Source organism: Salvelinus fontinalis, chromosome 20, assembly GCF_029448725.1.
Source record: "Salvelinus fontinalis isolate EN_2023a chromosome 20, ASM2944872v1, whole genome shotgun sequence".
In the NCBI taxonomy this organism is placed as follows: domain Eukaryota; kingdom Metazoa; phylum Chordata; class Actinopteri; order Salmoniformes; family Salmonidae; genus Salvelinus; species Salvelinus fontinalis.
This window is the reverse complement of record NC_074684.1, coordinates 43,364,094-43,389,641: the sequence shown is the minus strand read 5'-3', so window position 1 is coordinate 43,389,641 and position 25,548 is coordinate 43,364,094. Positions and strand designations below refer to the sequence as shown.

The following is a 25,548-nucleotide window of genomic DNA, read 5'->3' as shown; positions in this document are numbered from 1 at the left end:
AATAAGTCCCTCTATAAAATGTTTTTATTTTTTATTTATTTCACCTTTATTTAACCAGGTAGGCTAGTTGAGAACAAGTTCTCATGTACAACTGCGACCTGGCCAAGATAAAGCAAAGCAGTGCGACACAAACAACAACACAGAGTTACACATGGAATAAACAAACATACAGTCAATAACACAATCAAAAATTATCTATGTACAGTGTGTGCAAATGAGGTAAGATTAGGGAGGTAAGGCAATAAATAGGCCGTAGTGGAGAAGTAATTACAATTTAGCAATTAAACACTGGAGTGATAGATGTGCAGAAGATGAGTGTGCACTTAGAGATACTGGGGTGCAAAGGAGCCACATTTTTTTAAATAAATAACAATATTGGGATGAGATAGTTGGATGGGCTATTTACAGATGGGCTATGTACAGGTGCAGTGATCTGTGAGCTGCTCTGACAGCTGATGCTTAAAGTTAGTGAGGGAGATATGAGTCTCCAGCTTCAGTGATTTTTGCAATTTGTTCCAGTCATTGGCAGCAAAGAACGGGAAGGAAAGGCGGCCAAAGGAGGAATTGGGTTTGGGGGTGACCAGTGAGATATACCTGCTGGAGCGCGTGCTACGGGTGGTTGCTGCTATGGTGACCAGTGAGATAAGGCGGGGCTTTACCTAGCAGAGATTTGTAGATGACCTGGAGCCAGTGGGTTTGGCAACGAATATGAAGCGAGGGCCAGCCAACGAGAGCATACAGGTCGCAGTTTTGGGTAGTATTTGTTTGTCTATGTTTGTCTATATCTATGGCTTTGGTGACAAAAAGGATGGCACTGTGATAGACTGCATCCAATTTGCTGAGTAGAGTATTGGAGGCTATTTTATAGATGACATCACCCGTTGCTTTGATGCTGTATATTTCTAAAATATAAACCCATGCTTTATTCTGTAGATGCGTTTTAATAAGGTGTTCGGCAGAACCAAATAGAGCAACAGCTTTTAATTAATGGAGGAACGTCCCCGGTATTCTAACACCCAACAACATCCCAGGCCAAGTTTTGTCAGATGTTGTCTCGTTTTGGATAATAACACTGCTTACACATTTAGCCCCAATGCTAACAAATTCTGCATCAGTCTATCAAAGATCTTCATCTTTTTCTCCACATTTCTTAAAATAGGTCAACTTGGATATATGTAAACGTCTAAATTCGAGGTTTATCTCTGTTCACCTTCGCTTGGTCTATCTCAAGGGTAGGGTGAAAAAATTGCATGATCATCGCATAAATGACCAAATCTAATGTGTTCATCCTACATTACCAAATCTAATGTGTTCATCCTACATTACCAAATCTAACGTGTTCATCCTACATTACCAAATCTAATGTGTTCATCCTACATTACCAAATCTAACGTGTTCATCCTACATTACTAAAATTTAACGTGTTCATCCTACATTACCAAATCTAACGTGTTCATCCTACATTACCAAATCTAATGTGTTCATCCTACATTACCAAATCTAACGTGTTCATCCTACATTACCAAATCTAACGTATTCATCCTACATTACCAAATCTAACATGTTCATCCTACATTACCAAATCTAACATGTTCATCCTACATTACCAAATCTAACGTGTTCATCCTACATTACCAAATCTAATGTGTTCATCCTACATTACCAAATCTAACGTGTTCATCCTACATTACCAAATCTAATGTGTTCATCCTACATTACCAAATCTAACGTGCTCATCCTACATTACCAAATCTAATGTGTTCATCCTACATTACCAAATCTAACGTGTTCATCCTACATTACCAAATCTAACGTGTTCATCCTACATTACCAAATCTAATGTGTTCATCCTACATTACCAAATCTAATGTGTTCTCCTACATTACCAAATCTAATGTGTTCATCCTACATTACCAAATCGAATGTGTTCATCCTACATTACCAAATCTAATGTGTTCATCCTACATTACCAAATCTAACGTGTTCATCCTACATTACCAAATCTAACGTGTTCATCCTACATTACCAAATCTAATGTGTTCTCCTACATTACCAAATCTAATGTGTTCATCCTACATTACCAAATCTAATGTGTTCATCCTACATTACCAAATCTAACGTGTTCATCCTACATTACCAAATCTAACGTGTTCATCCTACATTACCAATCTAATGTGTTCATCCTACATTACCAAATCTAACGTGTTCATCCTACATTACCAAATCGAATGTGTTCATCCTACATTACCAAATTTAATGTGTTCTCCTACATTACCAAATCTAATGTGTTCATCTTACATTACCAAATCTAACATGTTCCAAAAATGCTTTCCTTGTCAAACTTGTCAAATAACTGTCATGTACCGTAACCATCACTGCTTTTCTTATGAACTTGTCAGATAATATAACCAATCAAATCACCTTTTATTGGTCACATACACATGGTTGGCAAGATGTTAATGAGAGTGTAGCGTAATGCTTGTGTAATATAACCTATGTCATATACAGTGCCATGCAAAACTATTCATCTCCCGTGGCATTTTTCCTATTTTGGTGCATTACAACTTGTAATTTAAATGGATTTTTATTTGGATTTCATGTAATGGACATAAACAAAATAATCCAAATTGGTGAAGTGAAATGAAAAAAAAGTGGTGTGTGCATATGTATTCACCCCCTTTGCTATGAAGCCCCTAAATAAGATCTGGTGCCACCAATTACCTTCAGAAGTCACATAATTAGTTTAATAAAGTCCACCTGTGTGCAATCTAAGTGTCACATGATCTGTCACATGATCTCAGTATATAGACACCTGTTCTGAAAGGCCCCAGAGTCTGCAACACCACTAAGAAAGGGGCACCATGAAGACCAAGGAGCTCTCCAAACAGGTCAGGGACAAAGTTGTGGAGAAGTACAGATCAGGGTTGGGTTATAAAAAAATATCAGAAACTTTGAACATCCCACGGAGCACCATTTAGATCCATTATAAAAAAAAAAAAATGGAAAGAATTTGTCACCACAACAAACCTGCCAAGAGAGAGCCTCCCACCAAAACTCACAGACCAGGCAAGGAGAGCATTAATCAGAGAGGCAACAAAGAGACCCTGAAGGAGCTGCAAAACTCCACAGAGGAGATTGTAGTATCTGTCCATAGGACCACAGAGCTGGGCTTTACGGAAGAGTGGCCAGAAAAAATCCATTGTAATATAACCCATGTAATTTAACCCATTGTAATATAACCCATGTAATATAATCCATGTAATATTACCCGTTGTAATATAACCCGTTGTAATATAACCCGTTGTAATATAACCCGTTGTAATATAACCCGTTGTAATATAACCCGTTGTAAGATAACCCATGTAATATAACCCATGTAATATAACCCATTGTAATATAACCCATGTAATATAACCCATGTAATATAACCCATGTAATTTACCCATGTAATATAACCCATGTAATTTACCCATGTAATATAACCCATTGTAATATAACCCATTGTAATATAACCAATTGTAATATAACCCATGTAATATAACTCATGTAATATAACTCATGTAATATAACCCATGTAAAATAACCCATGTAATACAACCCATTGTAATACAACCCATGTAATATAACCCATTGTAATATAACCCATGTAATATAACCCATGTAATACAACCCATTGTAATATAACCCATGTCATTTACCCATGTAATATAACCCATGTTATTTACCCATGTAATATAACCCATGTAATGTAACCCATTGTAATATAACCCATGTAATACAACCCATGTAATATAACCCATTGTAATATAACCCATGTCATTTAACCCATGTAATATACCCATTGTAATATAACCCATGTAATATAATCCATGTAATATTACCCATTGCAATATAACCCATGTAATTTCACCCGTTGTAATATAACCCGTTGTAATATAACCCATGTAAGATAACCCATGTAATATAACCCAATGTAATATAACCCATGTAATATAACCCATGTAATATAACCCATGCATTATAACCCATTGTAATATATCTCATTGTAGTATAACCCATGTAATATAACCCATGTAATATAACCCATGCATTACAACCCATTGTAATATAACCCATGTAATATAACCCATGTAATATAACCCATGTAATATAACCAATTGTAATATAACTCATGTAATATAACTCATGTAATATAACCCATTGTAATATAACCCATTGTAATATAACCCATGTAATATAACCCATTGTAATATAACCCATTGTAATATAACCCATTGTAATATAACCCATGTAATACAACCCATGTCATTTACCCATGTAATATAACCCATGTTATTTACCCATGTAATATAACCCATGTCATTTACCCATGTAATGTAACCCATGTAAAATAACCCATTGTAATATAACCCATTCTAATATAACCCATTCTAATATAACCCATGTAATATAACCCATGTAATATAACCCATGTAATATAACCCATGTAATATAACCCATGTAATATAACCCAGTGTAATATAACCTGTGTAATATAACCCAGTGTAATATAACCTGTGTAATATAACCCAGTGTAATATAACCCATGTAATATAACCCATGTAATATAACCCATGTAATATAACCCATTGTAATACAACCCATGTAATATAACCCGTTGTAATATAACCCGTTGTAATACAACCCATGTAATTTATCCCATGTAATTTATCCCATGTAATTTATCCCATGTAATATAACCCATGTAATATAACCCATGTAATATAACCCATGGTATGGCCATAGTAAAGATTCAAACCCTTGTCACAATCTCCAACAATGGAGCTAGTCGCAGAGAGCAATTTGACCAGTGAGTCAAATACACCTGATGTCGTTGCTTTGATTATCAGAATGTGCTTTTGAACTTCTGTTTAAGGACGCTTCAATGAACAAGTGTTGGAACACGTCCAACTATGTCAACGATTTTTAATTGGCTGATACAGAATTTGTTACAATAAATAATTTACAGGCACCTGGTGAGGTTAGCTAAATGTGTAAGCTTATGTAATGGGAACAGCTAAGATGTTGCTTTTAATCGCGAAGCAACTACGCCAACTTAACCTTCAACTTCTAATGTTCGCAAGTATGTGGTTACCGTAGTATGTACATTAGATAATGGTTGTTGTTTTGGTTGGAAAGCACCTTGAGGATACCTGACAGTGTCCGCAACATTCTCAATCCAATGCAGGTGACACCACAACATTCCCAATCCAATGCAGGTGACACCACAACTCCACAACATTCTCAATCCAATGCAGGTGACACCACAACACCACAACATTCTCAATCCAATGCAGGTGACACCACAACACCACAACATTCCCAATCCAATGCAGGTGACACCACAACATTCCCAATCCAATGCAGGTGACACCACAACATTCCCAATCCAATGCAGGTGACACCACAACATTCTCAATCCAATGCAGGTGACACCACAACACCACAACATACTCAATCCAATGCAGGTGACACCACAACACCACAACATTCTCAATCCAATGCAGGTGACTCCACAACATTCTCAATCCAATGCAGGTGACTCCACAACATTCTCAATCCAATGCAGGTGACACCACAACTCCACAACATTCTCAATCCAATGCAGGTGACACCACAACATTCTCAATCCAATGCAGGTGACACCACAACACCACAACTCCGCAACATACTCAATCCAATGCAGGTGACACCACAACTCCACAACATTCTCAATCCAATGCAGGTGACTCCACAACATTCTCAATCCAATGCAGGTGACACCACAACATTCTCAATCCAATGCTGGTGACACCACAACATTCCCAATCCAATGCAGGTGACACCACAACATTCTCAATCCAATGCAGGTGACACCACAACTCCACAACATTCTCAATCCAATGCAGGTGACACCACAACATTCTCAATCCAATGCAGGTGACACCCCAACACCACAACATTCCCAATCCAATGCAGGTGACACCACAACATTCCCAATCCAATGCAGGTGACACCACAACATTCCCAATCCAATGCAGGTGACACCACAACATTCCCAATCCAATGCAGGTGACACCACAACATTCCCAATCCAATGCAGGTGACACCACAACATTCCCAATCCAATGCAGGTGACACCACAACATTCTCAATCCAATGCAGGTGACACCACAACATTCCCAATCCAATGCTGGTGACACAACAACACCACAACATTCTCAATCCAATGCAGGTGACACCACAACATTCCCAATCCAATGCAGGTGACACCACAACATTCCCAATCCAATGCAGGTGACACCACAACACCACAACATTCCCAATTCAATGCAGGTGACACCACAACATTCCCAATCCAATGCAGGTGACACCACAACATTCTCAATCCAATGCTGGTGACACCACAACATTCCCAATCCAATGCAGGTGACACCACAACATTCTCAATCAAATGCAGGTGACACCACAACACCACAACATTCTCAATCCAATGCAGGTGACACCACAACATTCTCAATCCAATGCTGGTGACACCACAACATTCCCAATCCAATGCAGGTGACACCACAACATTCCCAATCCAATGCAGGTGATACCCCAACACCACAACATTCTCAATCCAATGCAGGTGACACCACAACATTCCCAATCCAATGCAGGTGACACCCCAACACCACAACATTCTCAATCCAATGCAGGTGACACCACAACATTCCCAATCCAATGCAGGTGACACCACAACTCCACAACATTCTCATCTTCCTTTCTAAACAAAAAGCCAGGCAGTCTCTACCATGGCTACAGCAAGCAAGCTTAGTGATGGGTCAAATGGAGGACAGCTAGATAGAGTCAGGGAAGTGTCTCACACTGTTCCCTTTGTCATGTCCCTCAGGTGTAACAACGCTCATTCATCCAATAAGAGACAGTCTGTCTGAAATTACACCCTACTCCCTAGTCACTTTATAGTGCACTACTTTTGACCAAGGCCCTATATAAGGGAGGGTGGTATTTGGGACACACTTCAGAAGGTGACCAGGGACAGTGTGACAATACACTAGGACCAGATGGGACCAGGAGCTAGTATGAGGTTAATGTAATCACTGCCTACAGTCCGACAGACAGACAGACAGACAGACAGGCAGAAAGGCAGACATACAGGCACACAGACATGGACACAGACAGACAGACAGACAGGCACACAGACATGGACACAGACAGACAGGCACACAGACATGGACACAGACAGACAGACATGGACACAGACAGACAGACATGGACACAGACAGACAGACATGGACACAGACAGACAGACATGGACACAGACAGACAGACATGGACACAGACAGACAGACAGACAGACACAGACAGACAGACAGACAGACAGACAGAGTGGGTTTGTCCTCAGTGAGATACAGTATGTGGTTAAACCACAGGTTAACTGGATAAACCACCGGTTAACTGGATAAACCACCGGTTAACTGGATAAACCACCGGTTAACTGGATAAACCACCGGTTAACTGGATAAACCACCGGTTAACTGGATAAACCACCGGTTAACTGGTTAAACCACCGGTTTACTGGATAAACCACAGGTTACTGGCTACTGGTTAAACCACCAGGTTACTGGATAAACCACAGGTTACTGGTTAAACCACAGGTTACTGGTTACTGGATAAACCACAGGTTACTGGTTAAACCACAGGTTACTGGTTACTGGATAAACCACAGGTTACTGTTTAAACCACAGGTTACTGGTTACTGGATAAACCACAGGTTACTGGTTAAACCACAGGTTACTGGTTAAACCACAGGTTAACTGGTTAAACCACAGGTTACTGGTTAAACCACAGGTTAACTGGATAAACCACCGGTTAACTGGATAAACCACCGGTTAACTGGATAAACCACCGGTTAACTGGATAAACCACCGGTTAACTGGATAAACCACCGGTTAACTGGTTAAACCACCGGTTTACTGGATAAACCACAGGTTACTGGCTACTGGTTAAACCACCAGGTTACTGGATAAACCACAGGTTACTGGTTAAACCACAGGTTACTGGTTACTGGATAAACCACAGGTTACTGGTTAAACCACAGGTTACTGGTTAAACCACAGGTTACTGGTTAAACCACAGGTTACTGGTTAAACCACAGGTTAACTGGTTAAACCACAGGTTACTGGTTAAACCACAGGTTACTGGTTAAACCACATGTTACTGGTTAAACCACAGGTTACTGGTTAAACCACAGGTTACTGGTTAAACCACAGGTTAACTGGTTAAACCACAGGTTACTGGTTAAACCATAAGTTACTGGTTAAACCACAGGTTACTGGTTAAACCACAGGTTACTGGTTAAACCACAGGTTACTGGTTAAACCACAGGTTAACTGGTTAAACCACAGGTTACTGGTTACTGGATAAACCACAGGTTACTGGTTAAACCACAGGTTACTGGTTACTGGATAAACCACAGGTTACTGGATAAACCACAGGTTACTGGATAAACCACAGGTTACTGGATAAACCACAGGTCACTGGTTAAACCACAGGTTACTGGTTAAACCACAGGTTACTGGTTACTGGATAAACCACAGGTTACTGGTTAAACCACAGGTTACTGGTTACTGGATAAACCACAGGTTACTGGTTAAACCACAGGTTACTGGTTACTGGATAAACCACAGGTTACTGGTTAAACCACAGGTTACTGGTTACTAGATAAACCACAGGTTACTGGTTAAACCACAGGTGACTGGTTAAACCACAGGTTACTGGATAAACCACAGGTTACTGGTTAAACCACAGGCTACTGGTTAAACCACAGGTTACTGGTTACTGGTTAAACCACAGGTTAATGGTTACTGGTTAAACCACAGGTTACTGGTTAAACCACAGGTTACTGGTTACTGGTTAAACCACAGGTTACTGGTTACTGGATAAACCACCGGTTAACTGGATAAACCACCGGTTAACTGGATAAACCACCGGTTAACTGGTTAAACCACCGGTTTACTGGATAAACCACAGGTTACTGGCTACTGGTTAAACCACCAGGTTACTGGATAAACCACAGGTTACTGGATAAACCACAGGTTACTGGTTAAACCACAGGTTACTGGTTACTGGATAAACCACAGGTTACTGGTTAAACCACAGGTTACTGGTTACTGGATAAACCACAGGTTACTGGTTAAACCACAGGTTACTGGTTAAACCACAGGTTACTGGTTAAACCACAGGTTAACTGGTTAAACCACAGGTTAACTGGTTAAACCACAGGTTACTGGTTAAACCACAGGTTACTGGTTAAACCACAGGTTACTGGTTAAACCACAGGTTACTGGTTAAACCACAGGTTAACGGTTAAACCATAAGTTACTGGTTAAACCACAGGTTACTGGTTAAACCACAGGTTACTGGTTAAACCACAGGTTACTGGTTAAACCACAGGTTACTGGTTAAACCACAGGTTACTGGTTAAACCACAGGTTAACTGGTTACTGGATAAACCACAGGTTACTGGTTACTGGATAAACCACAGGTTACTGGTTAAACCACAGGTTACTGGTTACTGGATAAACCACAGGTTACTGGATAAACCACAGGTTACTGGATAAACCACAGGTTACTGGATAAACCACAGGTTACTGGATAAACCACAGGTTACTGGTTAATGTAACGGCTGTCCTCCTCTTCTTCATCCGAAGAGGAGCAGGGATTGAACCAAGGCGCAGCGAAGTTTGAACACATAATGAATTTAATGACAAGACGGAAAACTAACACGAACTACACTTGAAATGATACAAAATAACAAACGACGTAGACTGACCTAAACATGAGAACTTACATAAACACGAAGAACGCACAAATGGAAAACAGACTACATAAACCGAACAAACCGAATACAGTTCCGTATGGTGCAGACATAACACAAACACGGAAGACAATCACCCACAACGAACACTGTGACAACGCCTACCTAAATATGACTCTTAATTAGAGGAACGCCAAACACCTGCCTCTAATTAAGAGCCATACCAGGCGACCCAAAACCAACACAGAAACAGAAAACATAGAATGCCCACCCAACCTCACGTCCTGACCAACTAACACACATAACAACTAACATAAATAGGTCAGGAACGTGACATTACCCCCCCCACAATGTGCGAACTCCGGACGCACCAGCACAAAGTCTAGGGGAGGGTCTGGGTGGGCATCTAACCACGGTGGTGGCTCAGGCTCCGGGCGAGGTCCCCACCCCACCATAATCCATCCTAGCTTCCTCCCTCTAAGAATGTCCACCCTCTTTTCATCCCCACAAAATCCTCTTAATAACCTCACTAATAAGGACACCGGGACAGAGAGATAAATCAAGACAGAGGGATAGATAAGAATATAGAGGTAGATTAAGATAGAGAGGGAGATCAGGATAGAGGGGCAACTCCGGACTGAAAAGCAGCTCCGGACAGAGAGACAGCTCTGGACTGATGGGCAGTTCTGGGTATCTAGCCGTTTCAGGCTGAAGGGCAGCTCATGGCTGACTGACGACTCTCGACGCTCATGGCTGGCTGACGGCTCTCGACGCTCATGGCAGGCTGACGGCTCTCGACGCTCATGGCAGGCTGACGGCTCTCGACGCTCATGGCAGGCTGACGGCTCTCGACGCTCATGGCAGGCTGACGGCTCTCGACGCTCATGGCAGGCTGACGGCTCTCGACGCTCATGGCAGGCTGACGGCTCTCGACGCTCATGGCAGGCTGACTGCTCTCGACGCTCATGGCAGGCTGACGGCTCTGGCTGCTCATGGCTCTCTGACGGCTCTGGCTGCTCATGGCTGGTTGGCGGCTCTGGCAGATCCTGTCTGGTTGGCGGCTCTGGCAGATCCTGTCTGGTTGGCGGCTCTGGCAGATCCTGTCTGGTTGGCGGCTCTGGCAGATCCTGTCTGGTTGGCGGCTCTGGCAGATCCTGTCTGGTTGGCGGCTCTGGCAGATCCTGTCTGGCTGACGGCTCTAGCGGCTCCTGTCTGGCTGACGGCTCTAGCGGCTCCTGTCTGGCGGATGGCTCTGTAGGCTCATGGCAGACGGGCGGCTTTGCAGGCTCATGGCAGACGGGCGGCTTTGCAGGCTCATGGCAGACGGATGGCTCAGACGGCGCTGGGGAGACGGATGGCTCAGATGGCGCTGGGGAGACGGATGGCTCAGATGGCGCTGGGGAGACGGATGGCTCTGGCCGGATACGGTGCACTGTAGACCTGGTGCGTGGTGCCGGAACTGGAGGCACCGTGCTAATGATAAGCACCTTCCTACTAGTGCGGGGAGCAGGGACAGGGCACACTGTACTCTCAAAGCCTACTCTATCCCTGATGCGAGGTACCGGCACTGGTGACACCGGGCTGAGGACAAGCACATCAGGATTAGTAGGGGGAGAAGATACAGTGTGTTCAGGGCTCTGGAGACGCACAGGTGGCTTAGTGCGTGGTGCCGGAACTGGAGGCACCGGGCTAGATACACGCACTACAGGGAGAGTGCGTGGAGGAGGAACAGGGCTCAGGATACGCACTGGTAGCCTAGTGCGTAGTGTAGACACTGTAGGTACTAGGCTGGGGCGGGGAGGTGGTGCCGGAAATACCGGACCGTGGAGGCGTACTGGCACTCTTGAGCATTGAACCCGCCCAACCTTACCTGGTTGAATGCTCCCGGTCGCCCGACCAGTGCGGGGAGGTGGAATAACCCGCACCGGCCTATGTAGGCGAACCGGGGAAACCATGCGTAAGGCCGGTGCCATGTATGCCGGCCCGAGGAGACGCACTGGAGACCAGACGCGTTGAGCCGGCCTCATGACACCTGGCTCAATACTCAATCTAGCCCTACCAGTGCGGGGAGGTGGAATAACCCGCACTGGGCTATGCACTCGTACAGGAGACACCGTGCGCTCTACTGCGTAACACGGCGCCTGCCCGTACTCCCGCTCTCCACGGTAAGCCTGGGAAGTGGGCGCAGGTCTCCTACCTGCCCTTGGCCCACTACCTCCTAGCCCCCCCCCAAGAAATTTTTGGGTGTTACTTACGGGCTTTTTTGGCTTCCGTGCCAGACGCGTTCCCTCATAGCTCCGGTTCCTCTCTCCGGTAGCCTCTGCTCTCCTCCGTGCCTCCAGCTCAGCTTTGGGACGGCGATATTCTCCCTGCTGTGCCCATGGACCTCTCCCGTCCAATATTTCCTCCCAAGTCCAGAAATCCTTGTTGCCCTGTCGAGCTTTCCCTTGCCTCAGCTGCTTGGCTCTGGAGTGGTGGGTGATTCTGTAACGGCTGTCCTCCTCTTCTTCATCCGAAGAGGAGCAGGGATTGAACCAAGGCGCAGCGAAGTTTGAACACATAATGAATTTAATGACAAGACGGAAAACTAACACGAACTACACTTGAAATGATACAAAATAACAAACGACGTAGACTGACCTAAACATGAGAACTTACATAAACACGAAGAACGCACAAATGGAAAACAGACTACATAAACCGAACAAACCGAATACAGTTCCGTATGGTGCAGACATAACACAAACACGGAAGACAATCACCCACAACGAACACTGTGACAACGCCTACCTAAATATGACTCTTAATTAGAGGAACGCCAAACACCTGCCTCTAATTAAGAGCCATACCAGGCGACCCAAAACCAACACAGAAACAGAAAACATAGAATGCCCACCCAACCTCACGTCCTGACCAACTAACACACATAACAACTAACATAAATAGGTCAGGAACGTGACAGTTAAACCACAGGTTACTGGTTACTGGATAAACCACAGGTTACTGGTTAAACCACAGGTTACTGGTTACTGGATAAACCACAGGTTACTGGTTAAACCACAGGTTACTGGTTACTGGATAAACCACAGGTTACTGGTTAAACCACAGGTTACTGGTTACTAGATAAACCACAGGTTACTGGTTAAACCACAGGTGACTGGTTAAACCACAGGTTACTGGATAAACCACAGGTTACTGGTTAAACCACAGGCTACTGGTTAAACCACAGGTTACTGGTTACTGGTTAAACCACAGGTTACTGGTTACTGGTTAAACCACAGGTTACTGGTTAAACCACAGGTTACTGGTTACTGGTTAAACCACAGGTTACTGGTTAAACCACAGGTTACTGGATAAACCACAGGTTACTGGTTAAACCACAGGTTACTGGTTAAACCACAGGTTACTGGTTAAACCACAGGTTACTGGATAAACCACAGGTTACTGGTTAAACCACAGGTTACTGGTTAAACAACAGGTTACCGGTTAAACCACAGGTTACTGGATAAACCACAGGTTACTGGTTAAACCACAGGTTACTGGTTAAACCACAGGTTACTGGATAAACCACAGGTTAATGGTTAAACCACAGGTTACTGGTTAAACAACAGGTTACTGGTTAAACAACAGGTTAATGGATAAACCACAGGTTACTGGATAAACCACAGGTTACTGGATAAACCACAGGTTACTGGTTAAACAACAGGTTACTGGATAAACAACAGGTTACTGGATAAACCACAGGTTACTGGTTAAACCACAGGTTACTGGTTAAACCACAGGTTACTGGTTAAACCACAGGTTACTGGTTAAACCACAGGTTACTGGTTAAACCACAGGTTACTGGATAAACCACAGGTTACTGGATAAACCACCGGTTAAAAATTAAACAACAGGTTACTGGATAAACAACAGGTTACTGGTTAAACCACAGATTACTGGTTAAACAACAGGTTAAAAATTAGACAACAGGTTACTGGTTAAACCACAGGTTAAAAATTAAACAACAGGTTACTAGTTAAACCACAGGTTTATACTGCTGGTATAATTCAAGTCTGCTGGTATAATTCAAGCCTGCTGGTATAATTCCAGCCTGCTGGTATAATTCAGGCCTGCTGGTATAATTCCAGCCTGCTGGTATAATTCAGGCCTGCTGGTATAATTCAAGCCTGCAGGTATAATTCAAGCCTGCTGGTATAATTCAAGCCTGCAGGTATAATTCAAGCCTGCTGGTATAATTCAAGCCTTTTGGTATAATTCAGGCCTGGTGGTATAATTCAAGCCTGCGGGTATAATTCAATCCTGCTGGTATAATTCAAGCCTGCGGGTATAATTCAAGCCTGCGGGTATAATTCAAGCCTGCTGGTATAATTCAAGCCTGCTGGTATAATTCAAGCCTGCTGGTATAATTCAAGCCTGCTGGTATAATTCAGGCCTGCTGGTATAATTCAAGCCTGCTGGAATAATTCAATCCTGCTGGTATAATTCCAGCCTGTTGGTATAATTCCAGCCTGCTGGTATAATTCAAGCCTGCTGGTATAATTCAAGCCTGCAGGTATAATTCAAGCCTGCTGGTATAATTCAGGCCTGCTGGTATAATTCAAGCCTGCTGGTAAAATTCAAGCCTGCTGGTAAAATTCAAGCCTGCTGGTAAAATTCAAGCCTGCTGGTATAATTCAAGCCTGCTGGTATAATTCCAGCCTGTTTGTATAATTCAAGCCTGCTGGTATAATTCCAGCCTGCTGGTATAATTCAAGCCTGCTGGTATAATTCCAGCCTGTTGGTATAATTCAAGCCTGCTGGTATAATTCAAGCCTGCGGGTATAATTCAAGCCTGCGGGTATAATTCAAGCCTGCGGGTATAATTCAAGCCTGCGGGTATAATTCAAGCCTGCGGGTATAATTCAGGCCTGCTGGTATAATTCAAGCCTGCTGGTATAATTCCAGCCTGCTGGTATAATTCCAGCCTGCTGGTATAATTCAAGCCTGCAGGTATAATTCCAGCCTGCTGGTATAATTCAAGCCTGCAGGTATAATTCAAGCCTGCTGGTATAATTCAAGCCTGCAGGTATAATTCAAGCCTGCTGGTATAATTCAATCCTGCTGGTATAATTCAAGCCTGCAGGTATAATTCAAGCCTGCTGGTATAATTCAAGCCTGCAGGTATAATTCAAGCCTGCTGGTATAATTCAAGCCTGCAGGTATAATTCAAGCCTGCTGGTATAATTCAAGCCTGCGGGTATAATTCAAGCCTGCGGGTATAATTCAGGCCTGCTGGTATAATTCCAGCCTGCTGGTATAATTCCAGCCTGCTGGTATAATTCAAGCCTGCAGGTATAATTCAAGCCTGCAGGTATAATTCAAGCCTGCTGGTATAATTCAAGCCTGCTGGTATAATTCAAGCCTGCAGGTATAATTCAAGCCTGCAGGTATAATTCAAGCCTGCTGGTATAATTCAAGCCTGCTGGTATAATTCAAGCCTGCTGGTATAATTCAAGCCTGGTAAAGGACTGTTTGTGTCACTAACACCCCGATGTATTTTTCTTTGTTTTTCACCGTGTGGACCGAGAAGATCAGGTCATGGTAATGTAGTCTATTATAACCGCGGATGACTCTCAACTGGTCTGTCTGTTTGTGTGTGTTTGTATGTGTGTGTTTCTGTGTATGTGTGTGTGTGCGTGGGTGTGTGTTTGTTTGTGTCTATGTGTGTGTGTGTGTGTGTGTGTGTGTGTGTTTGTGTGTGTAAGCTTTACATTCTGCACAGGGACTCTACAGCGGGACGAGCAACGATGGTGACATTGCAGATCTCGGTGTGAGTCGGTGACAAAGCCTCTGGCTCTCAGAGACAACCTTGACACCATGTGGACCACATGTCTTGTCCTGTTCCTTCCTGTCTACGTCTCTACAGTAACCACATGTCTTGTCCTGTTCCTTCCTGTCTACGTCTCTACAGTAACCACATGTCTTGTCCTGTTCCTTCCTGTCTACGTCTCTACAGTAACCACATGTCTTGTCCTGTTCCTTCCTGTCTACGTCTCTACAGTAACCACATGTCTTGTCCTGTTCCTTCCTGTCTACGTCTCTACAGTAACCACATGTCTTGTCCTGTTCCTTCCTGTCTACATCTCTACAGTAACCACATGTCTTGTCCTGTTCCTTCCTGTCTACGTCTCTACAGTAACCACATGTCTTGTCCTGTTCCTTCCTGTCTACGTCTCTACAGTAACCACATGTCTTGTCCTGTTCCTTCCTGTCTACGTCTCTACAGTAACCACATGTCTTGTCCTGTTCCTTCCTGTCTACGTCTCTACAGTAACCACATGTCTTGTCCTGTTCCTTCCTGTCTACGTCTCTACAGTAACCACATGTCTTGTCCTGTTCCTTCCTGTCTACGTCTCTACAGTAACCACATGTCTTGTCCTGTTCCTTCCTGTCTACGTCTCTACAGTAACCACATGTCTTGTCCTGTTCCTTCCTGTCTACGTCTCTACAGTAACCACATGTCTTGTCCTGTTCTTTCCTGTCTACGTCTCTACAGTAACCACATGTCTTGTCCTGTTCCTTCCTGTCTACATCTCTACAGTAACCACATGTCTTGTCCTGTTCCTTCCTGTCTACGTCTCTACAGTAACCACATGTCTTGTCCTGTTCCTTCCTGTCTACATCTCTACAGTAACCACATGTCTTGTCCTGTTCTTTCCTGTCTACGTCTCTACAGTAACCACATGTCTTGTCCTGTTCCTTCCTGTCTACGTCTCTACAGTAACCACATGTCTTGTCCTGTTCCTTCCTGTCTACGTCTCTACAGTAACCACATGTCTTGTCCTGTTCCTTCCTGTCTACGTCTCCACAGCAACCACATGTCTTGTCCTGTTCCTTCCTGTCTACGTCTCCACAGCAACCACACACACACCAGGGGACTCCTGTTAGCTATCGGCAGCAGGCCGAAAAAAGAAAAAAAAACTCTTTCAAATAATTTTTATAAAGTATCAGACAAGGTGTCGAACAGGAAGATTGGAACGCTGTGAACCAAGAGCTGGTGAGTTAAAGTCCCCGATGAGGACATGTTGAATAATAACGACCGTAGAAATGAAAATGCACAACATAATCATGTATTTAAATGTATCAAATACGTTTTGTAAGTTGAAAACATTGTTTGTCCAAAGCACTGTGTGTGTGTAATTAGGTCAACAGCCGTTTTTTTAAGGTAAAATGCCCAAATAATATTTTCTAGTTGAATGAACATAAGAGACAAATTGAGCAAACACATCATTTTAAGTTGACCAAATTTTCATCTACATTTTGTCAAGTTGGAGCTACATTTGAGCAAAGCATTTTTGTTCGGGTAACACTAGTTACTTAATAATAAATAATTGAAAGAACTATTTATTTTTTACAGTTTATATGGGCCATTCACGTCCACCTGATTGTCCCCTCTAAAATATATTTCACAACACAATTCCCCATTTTTTCAATGATGTCATGTCATTTCGTTACAATAAAACTTAATGGGGAACCATAACTTAGCTCTGTTAATTTATATTGGATGTTCAAATTAATATAGACAGATTGTAAATCGTAACTGTCTCGGTACATTCAGGATGGCCAACCTTAGTGACACAGCTATTTCTTCACCCAGGCCTGTTTGCAGTGAGCCGTTCATATTTATGACAGTCCTGATGATTATTCTAATGATTTTCCTGTTCCTGATGGCTCGGAGAATGTATTTTTTTCCCTGCAGAGATTAAACATCCCATCGGACAGAAAGCACACAACCAAAGGTGCGTGTAACGCTAGTCGTTGGAATGAGGTGAGGAGGACCAATGCGCAGCGTGGTAAGTATCCATTTTAATAAGAATACTTGAACAATGAACAAAAACAATAAACTGACAAACGACCGAGACAGTTCCGTATGGTGAAGCACAGACACAGAAAATAACCACCCACAAAACCCAAAGGAAAACAGGCTACCTAAATATGGCTCCCAATCAGAGACAACGACTGACACCTGCCTCTGATTGATAACCATACTAGGCCAAACACAGAAATAGACACCCTAGACAAAACAACATAGAATGTCCACCCGCATCACACCCTGACCAAACAAAACATAGAAACATATGAAGCAATCTATGGTCAGGGCGGGACAGTGCGGCCCATGGAAGCCTCGCGTTTTCAATCCCACTTCAAACGTAGAGAATTGTAGCGTTCTGGGAATTCAGAGAGAGATTAGAGAACGGATTGTGAGAAACCTTGATTAAAGTGTAAAGTTCTGAGCTACATCATAAATTCATCTTATCTACTATATGCAGTAGCCTAATGGTCAATTTATACTTGGTCTAACTACATGTCTGTAGACAAATATATCGCGACAATTGTCACTGGTCGAAAAAGTTTCCTTGTCACACAAACATGAAAAAAAGTTGACCAACGTAACGTCCGATGTCGTTGTTACCGGATTGCCACAGCTACCAGACCAAATCCTCATGTGACAAGATGATGCAGGACTTTTTACAATTCTCAGATAGAATGACCTACTTTTATTTATTCACGGTGTGACCATAAGCTATTTTCTGTAAAGCTCACTATTACCTTGTAAATAATGATGCTGTTTTTACATTTATTTTCCTGAAATAATGAACAAAAAGTAGCATTTCAGATGTTGTCATTTATACTCTGTCATTAATTATTTGAACTGGATAGCCTCTAGATAACTAGGTAGCAACTAACCGAAACATTGTTTAAAAAATTGTTTTTAGTTGCCTGGTTGACATTTATTGAATTCATTTTGAGATGGATGGGTTTATCGGTGTTAAAATAGTGAATGTGGAACACCGGGATGCTGATGTCATGCAGAGGCTGTCGTTTTGTGTTTATACTTTTTCTTAACGAAAACGACAAGTTAGATATCGCCGCGACAATAGAATGTTCAAGATGTCGCCGCGACAATAGAATGTTCAAGATGTCGCCGCGACAATAGAATGTTCAAGATGTCGCCGCGACAATAGAATGTTCAAGATGTCGCCGCGACAATAGAATGTTCAAGATGTCGCAGCGAAAATAGAATGTTCAAGATGTCGCCGCGACAATAGAATGTTCAAGATGTCGCCGCGACAATAGAATGTTCAAGATGTCGCCGCGACAATAGAATGTTCAAGATGTCGCCGCGACAATAGAATGTTCAAGATGTCGCCGCGACAATAGAATGTTCAAGATGTCGCCGCGACAATAGAATGTTCAAGATGTCGCCGCGACAATAGAATGTTCAAGATGTCGCAGCGAAAATAGAATGTTCAAGATGTCGCCGCGACAATAGAATGTTCAAGATGTCGCCGCGACAATAGAATGTTCAAGATGTCGCCGCGACAATAGAATGTTCAAGATGTCGCCACGACAATAGAATGTTCAAGATGTCGCCGCGAAAATAGAATGTTCAAGATGTCGCAGCGACAATAGAATGTTCAAGATGTCGCCGCGACAATAGAATGTTCAAGATGTCGCCGCGACAATAGAATGTTCAAGATGTCGCCGCGACAATAGAATGTTCAAGATGTCGCCGCGACAATAGAATGTTCAAGATGTCGCCGCGAAAATAGAATGTTCAAGATGTCGCCGCGACAATAGAATGTTCAAGATGTCGCCGCGACAATAGAATGTTCAAGATGTCGCCACGACAATAGAATGTTCAAGATGTCGCCGCGAAAATAGAATGTTCAAGATGTCGCAGCGACAATAGAATGTTCAAGATGTCGCCGCAACAATAGAATGTTCAAGATGTCGCCGCGACAATAGAATGTTCAAGATGTCGCCGCGACAATAGAATGTTCAAGATGTCGCAGCGACTATTGTCTACAGACATGTCGATAGACATGTAGCTTGCTGTATGTAGCACTGTGAGTTAATGGATGGATACACAATGGTAAATCATTGATCATACAGTAGATGTCCAAGTTTCCAATGTCTTCAAAGAAGCCTTCGCTGTATATATCCAGTGATTTGACTCAACTGTATCATGAGTGAATGCATGGGAATACAAGAAACACTGTCATCCACATTTAGCAAAGGGCACACATGGAATTATACTGTATGTCTATGGTTGATAACTATGGTTAATATCTACGGTTAATAACTATTGTTCATGACTATGGTTAATAACTAAGACACATGGCCTCCTTACTGTCCCTAGAATTTCTAAGCAAACAGCTGGAGGCAGGACTTTCTCCTATAGAGCTCCATTTTTATGGAATGGTCTGCCTACCCATGTGAGAGACGCAGACTCGGTCTCGACCTTTAAGTCTTCATTGAAGACTCATCTCTTCAGTAGGTCATATGATTGAGTGTAGTCTGGCCCAGGGGTGTGAAGGTGAACGGAAAGGCACTGGAGCGAAGATTTGCTGTCTCTGCCTGGCCGGTTCCCCTCTCTCCACTGGGATTCTCTGCCTCTAACCCTATTACAGGGGCTGAGTCACTGGCTTACTGGTGCTCTTTCATGCCGTCCCTAGGAGGGGTGCGTCACTTGAGTGGGTTGAGTCACTGACGTGATCTTCCTGTCCGGGTTGGCGCACCCCTCAGGTTCATGCCGTGGGGGAGATCTTCGTGGGCTATACTCAGCCTTGTCTCTGGATGGTAAGTTGGTGGTTGAAGATATCCCTCTAGTGGTGTGGGGGCTGTGCTTTGGCAAAGTGGGTGGGGTTATATCCTGCCTGTTTGGCCCTGTCCGGGGGTATTGTCGGACAGGGCCACAATGTCTTCCGACCCCTTCTGTCTCAGCCTCCAGTATTTATGCTGCAATAGTTTATGTGTCTGGGGGATGTTATATCTGGAGTATTTCTCCTGTCTTGTCCGTTGTCCTGTGTGAATTTAAGTATGCTCCCTCTAATTCTCTCTTTCTTTCTCTCTCGGAGGACCTGAGACCTAGGACCACGCCTCAGGACTACCTGGCCTGATGACTCCTTGCTGTCCCCGGTCCACCTGGCCGTGCTGCTGCTCCAGTTTCAACTGTTCTGCATTGCTTGCTGTTTGGGGTTTTAGGCTGTGTTGCTGTACAGCACTTTGTGACATCGGCTGACGTAAAAACCGCTTTATTAATACATTTAATATCGTTAAAATCTATGGTTAATCACTGTGGTCAATATCTGTTGTTAATATCTATGGTTAATATATATGGTTAATATATATGGTTAATCACTGTGGTCAATATCTGTTGTTAATATCTATGGTTAATCACTGTGGTCAATATCTGTTGTTAATATCTATGGTTAATCACTGTGGTTAATATCTGTTGTTAATATCTATGGTTAATCACTGTGGTTAATATCTGTTGTTAATATCTATGGTTAATCACTGTGGTTAATATCTGTTGTTAATATCTATGGTTAATATATATGGTTATTATCTATGGTTAATCACTGTGGTTAATATATATGGTTATTATCTATGGTTAATCACTGTGGTTAATATCTGTTGTTAATATCTATGGTTAATCACTGTGGTTAATATCTGTTGTTAATATCTATGGTTAATATATATGGTTATTATCTATGGTTAATCACTGTGGTTAATATATATGGTTATTATCTATGGTTAATCACTGTGGTTAATATCTGTTGTTAATATCTATGGTTAATCACTGTGGTTAATATCTGTTGTTAATATCTATGGTTAATATATATGGTTAATAACTATGGTTAACGACTATGGTTAATATCTATGCTTATTATCTATGGTTAATAACTATGGTTAATAAACTGGGACATGCTTAACACCCCGGCCATCCTACAATCTAAGCTAGATGCCCTCAATCTCACACAAATGATCAATGAACCTACCAGCTACAACCCCAAATCCGTAAACACGGGCACCCTCATAGATATCATCCTAACCAACTTGCCCTCCAAAAACACCTCTGCTGTCTTCAATCAAGATCTCAGCGATCACTGCCTCATTGCCTGTATCCGCCACGGGTCCGCGGCCAAACGACCACCCCTCATCACTGTCAAACGCTCCCTGAAACACTTCAGCGAGCAGGCCTTTCTAATCGACCTGGCCGAGGTATCCTGGAAGGATATTGACCTCATCCTGTCAGTAGAGGATGCCTGGTTATTCTTTAAAAGTGCCTTCCTCACCATCTTAAATAACCATGCCCCAGTCAAAAAATGTAGAACTAGTAACAGATATAGCCCTTGGTTCACTCCAGACCTGACTGCCCTTAACCAACAGAAAAACATCCTGTGGCGTTCTGCATTAGCATCGAACAGCCCCCGTGATAAGCTACTTTTCAGGGAGGTCAGGAACCAATATACACAAGCAGTTTGGAAAGCAAAGGTTAGCTTTTTCAAACAGAAATTTGCATCCTGTAGAACAAACTCAAAAAAGTTTTGGGACACTGTTAAGTCCATGGAGAATAAGAGCACCTCCTCCCAGCTGCCCACTGCACTCACTGAGGCTAGGAAACACTGTCATCACCGATAAATCCACAATAATTGAGAATTTCAATAAACATTTTTCTACGGCTGTCCATGCTTTCCACCTAGCTACCCCTACCCCGGTCAACTGCCCTGCACTCCCACAGCAACTTGCCCAAGTCTCCCCCATTTCTCCTTCACCCAAAACCAGATAGCTGATGTTCTGAAAGATCTGCAAAATCTGGACCCCTACAAATTAGCCGGGTAAGACAATATGGACCCTCTCTTTCTAAAATGATCGTCCAAAATTGTTGCAACCCCTATTAATTGCCTGTTCAACCTCTCTTTCATATCGTCTGAGATCCCTAAAGATTGGAAAGCTGCCGCGGTCATCCCCCTCTTCGAAGGGGGAGACACTCTTGACCCAAACAGACCTATATCTATCCTACCCTGCCTTTCTAAGGTCTTCGAAAGCCAAGTTAACAAACAAATCACTGACTATTTAGAATCCCACCATATTCATCGACCTGGCCAAGGCTTTCGACTCTGTCAATCACCACATTCTTATCGGCAGACTCAACAGCCTTGGTTTCTCAAATGACTGCCTCGCCTGGTTCAGCAACTACTCCTCAGACAGAGTTCAGTGTGTCAAATTGGAGGGCTTTTTGTCTGGACCTCTGGCAGTCTCTATGGGGGTGCCACAGGGTTCAATTCTCGGGCCGACTCTCTTCTCTGTATACATCAATGATTTCGCTCTTGCTGCTGGTGATTCTCTGATCCACCTCTACGCAGACGACACCATTCTGTATACTTCTGGCCCTTCTTTGGACACTGTGTTAACTAACCTCCAGACGTGCTTCAATGCCATACAACTCTCCTTCCGTGGCCTCCAACTGCTCTTAAATGCAAGTAAAACTAAATGCATGCTCTTCAACTGATCGCTGCCCGCACCTGCCCGCCCATCCAGCATCACTACTACGGTTCTGACCTAGAATATGTGGACAACTACAAAATACCTAGGTGTCTGGTTAGACTGTAAACTCTCCTTCCAGACGCACATTAAGCATCTCTAATCCAAAGTTAAATCTAGAATTGGCTTCCTATTTCACAACAAAGCATCCTTCACTCACGCTGCCAAACATACCCTCGTAAAACTGACCATCCTACCGATCCTCGACTTCGGCGATGTCATTTACAAAATAGCCTCCAACATTCTACTCAACAAACTGGATGCAGTCTATCACAGTGCCGTCCGTTTTGTCACTAAAGCCCCATATTCTACCCACCACTGAGACTTGTATGCTCTCGTTGGCTGGCCCTCGCTTCATATTCGTTGCCAAACACACTGGCTCCAGGTCATCTATAAGTCTCTGTTAGGTAAAGCCCCGCCTTATCTCAGTTCACTGGTCACCATAGCAGCACCCACCCGCAGCACGCGCTCCAGCAGGTATATCTCACTGGTCACCCCCAAAGCCAATTCCTCTTTTGGCCGCCTTTCCTTCCAGTTCTCTGCTGCCAATGACTGGAACGAACTGCAAAAATCACTGAAGCTGGAGACTCATATCTCCCTCACTAACTTCAAGCACCAGCTGTCAGAGCAGCTCACAGATCACTGTACCTGTACACAGCCCATCTCTAAATAGTCCATCCAAGTACTTCATCCCCACACTGTATTTATTTATTTATCTTGCTCCTTTGCACCCCAGTATCTCTACTTGCACATTCATCTTCTGCACATCTACCATTCCAGTGTTTAATTGCTATATTATAATTACTTCGCCACCATGGCCTATTTATTGCCTTACCTCCCTAATCTTACCTCATTTGCACACACTGTATATAGACTTATTTTTTTCTACTGTATTATTGACTGTAGGTTTGTTTATTCCATGTGTAACTCTGTGTTGTTGTTTGTGTCGCACTGCTTTGCTTTATATTGACCAGGTCGCAGTTGTAAATGAGAACTTGTTCTCAACTGGCCTACCTGGTTAAATAAAGGTGAAATAAATAAATAATTAACAACTGTGGTTAATATCTATGGTTAATATCTATGGTTAATATCTATGGTTAATATCTATGGTTAATATCTATGGTTAATAATTATGGTTATTAACTATGGTTAATAATTATGGACAGTCTAGATCAGGAGGTCAAGTAGCTATTATCGTGGATTAGGGTTGACAGCAGGTTGGTTTTCACTGAATAGTCTTATGTAATGGCTGGCTATTAAGAGATGCTATGGTGTTAATTATGCGTGAGTAATTCAGTAGTAATGTGTTATAATCACTGGCTAATTAGAAACAGATTTGCAAAATAACCAAGTGAAGGTTACTTGTAAAAGTTCAGGTGAACGATCAAGTCGACATGTTAAATGCGTCTGAATAATTAAAAATTCATCAAAATAAATGGTGATTTAAATATTATAGATGTCCTCTCAGCATTTATCCACCAACCTATCGTTGGCGAAAGTGCATACAATGTCCACATGTCCACTTGGATATTCTGTTTTGGCACAGTGAGTGAGAAAGGATTAGCAGAAACAGCTAACTCGTTATAGAAACATAAGAAACCCATGACAAAATAATATTCAATATTAACTTACTTGCTGTGACCACAAACATGTCGCTGGTGAAGAGCAACTGGACTGCACAGTTCACCAACACCAGCAGACGAGACATGGCTTGGCGTTTGATTCTTCCCAGATCTATAGACCAAAATGCATAAATGTCCGATCTTCTTCAAGTACCCAACTTGTAGGCAACTTAATGACGGCAATTTATAGCAAATTAGGACAACAATTCCTTTCACGAATCATCCCTATTATCCGAAGTGACCGTTGAAACCGAGTCCAACTACACTATTCAGAGTAGGTTAACGACCTTCAGATGTGTGACAAAAGAGATCACATTCACAAACATTCTGTTAACATGTCCCGGTACATTCATGTCAACAACAATCCAATATGTATTCGTTAACCATCCCTCCGATAGCAGAGCCTCCTCGCCTCCTGTCCTTTCTCAAACCGTCTTGTCCAAATGAAATCTCACGGCGTTCTGTTGCCTTCGATCGTCTCCAAGGATTTATTTTTAAAAAGAGGCTTCCACAAAAATCGAACGCTCATGCCATCTTCAAGTGTGATTCTCAATCTCCTATGAGCTTGTCATGTATCATGTACAATGACTAGGCTACAGGTAACCTGTGATTAGGACAATGAGGGGATGCGTTGAGACTTTAAGCACCTCGGACAGCGCTCCAGCAGCGCGATAAGCTACAGACAGCGCGTCGGCAGCAGGCAGCGCGCCT

General features: G+C 42.9%; 2 protein-coding genes across 3 annotated transcripts in view; one reads left to right on the top strand and one right to left on the bottom strand.

Annotated features, from left to right (window-relative positions):
- LOC129817853 (fibronectin type III domain-containing protein 4-like) overlaps nt 1-25,542 on the bottom strand; it is a 90,507-nt gene extending 64,965 nt beyond the window's left edge. Inside the window, exon 1 of the mRNA XM_055873441.1 lies at nt 24,848-25,542. Coding sequence (XP_055729416.1) covers nt 24,848-24,923 — 76 coding nt within the window. The 5' untranslated portion in view covers nt 24,924-25,542. The remainder of the gene's footprint in view (nt 1-24,847) is intronic.
- On the top strand, nt 15,225-24,267 carry LOC129817852 (keratin-associated protein 4-7-like). Of its 2 annotated transcripts, XR_008753796.1 has the most exons (3): nt 15,225-16,880; nt 17,583-17,676; nt 20,746-24,267. XR_008753796.1 is itself a non-coding variant. In XM_055873440.1 (2 exons), the coding sequence occupies exon 1, from the start codon at nt 15,712-15,714 to the stop codon at nt 16,867-16,869; it is 1,158 nt and encodes a 385-aa protein (XP_055729415.1). In that variant the 5' UTR covers nt 15,225-15,711; the 3' UTR covers nt 16,870-16,880; nt 17,583-18,767. The 2 variants fall into 2 exon arrangements, 1 of the variants encoding a protein (XP_055729415.1); XM_055873440.1 differs by lacking the exon at nt 20,746-24,267 and having other exon boundaries at nt 17,583-18,767.
- Nucleotides 25,543-25,548: the final 6 nt, after the last annotated feature.

What these genes read in the sequence shown, in the direction of transcription:
- LOC129817852 (XM_055873440.1), top strand. Translation starts at nt 15,712, where the DNA reads ATGTCTTGTCCTGTTCCTTCCTGTCTACGTCTCTACAGTAACCACATG.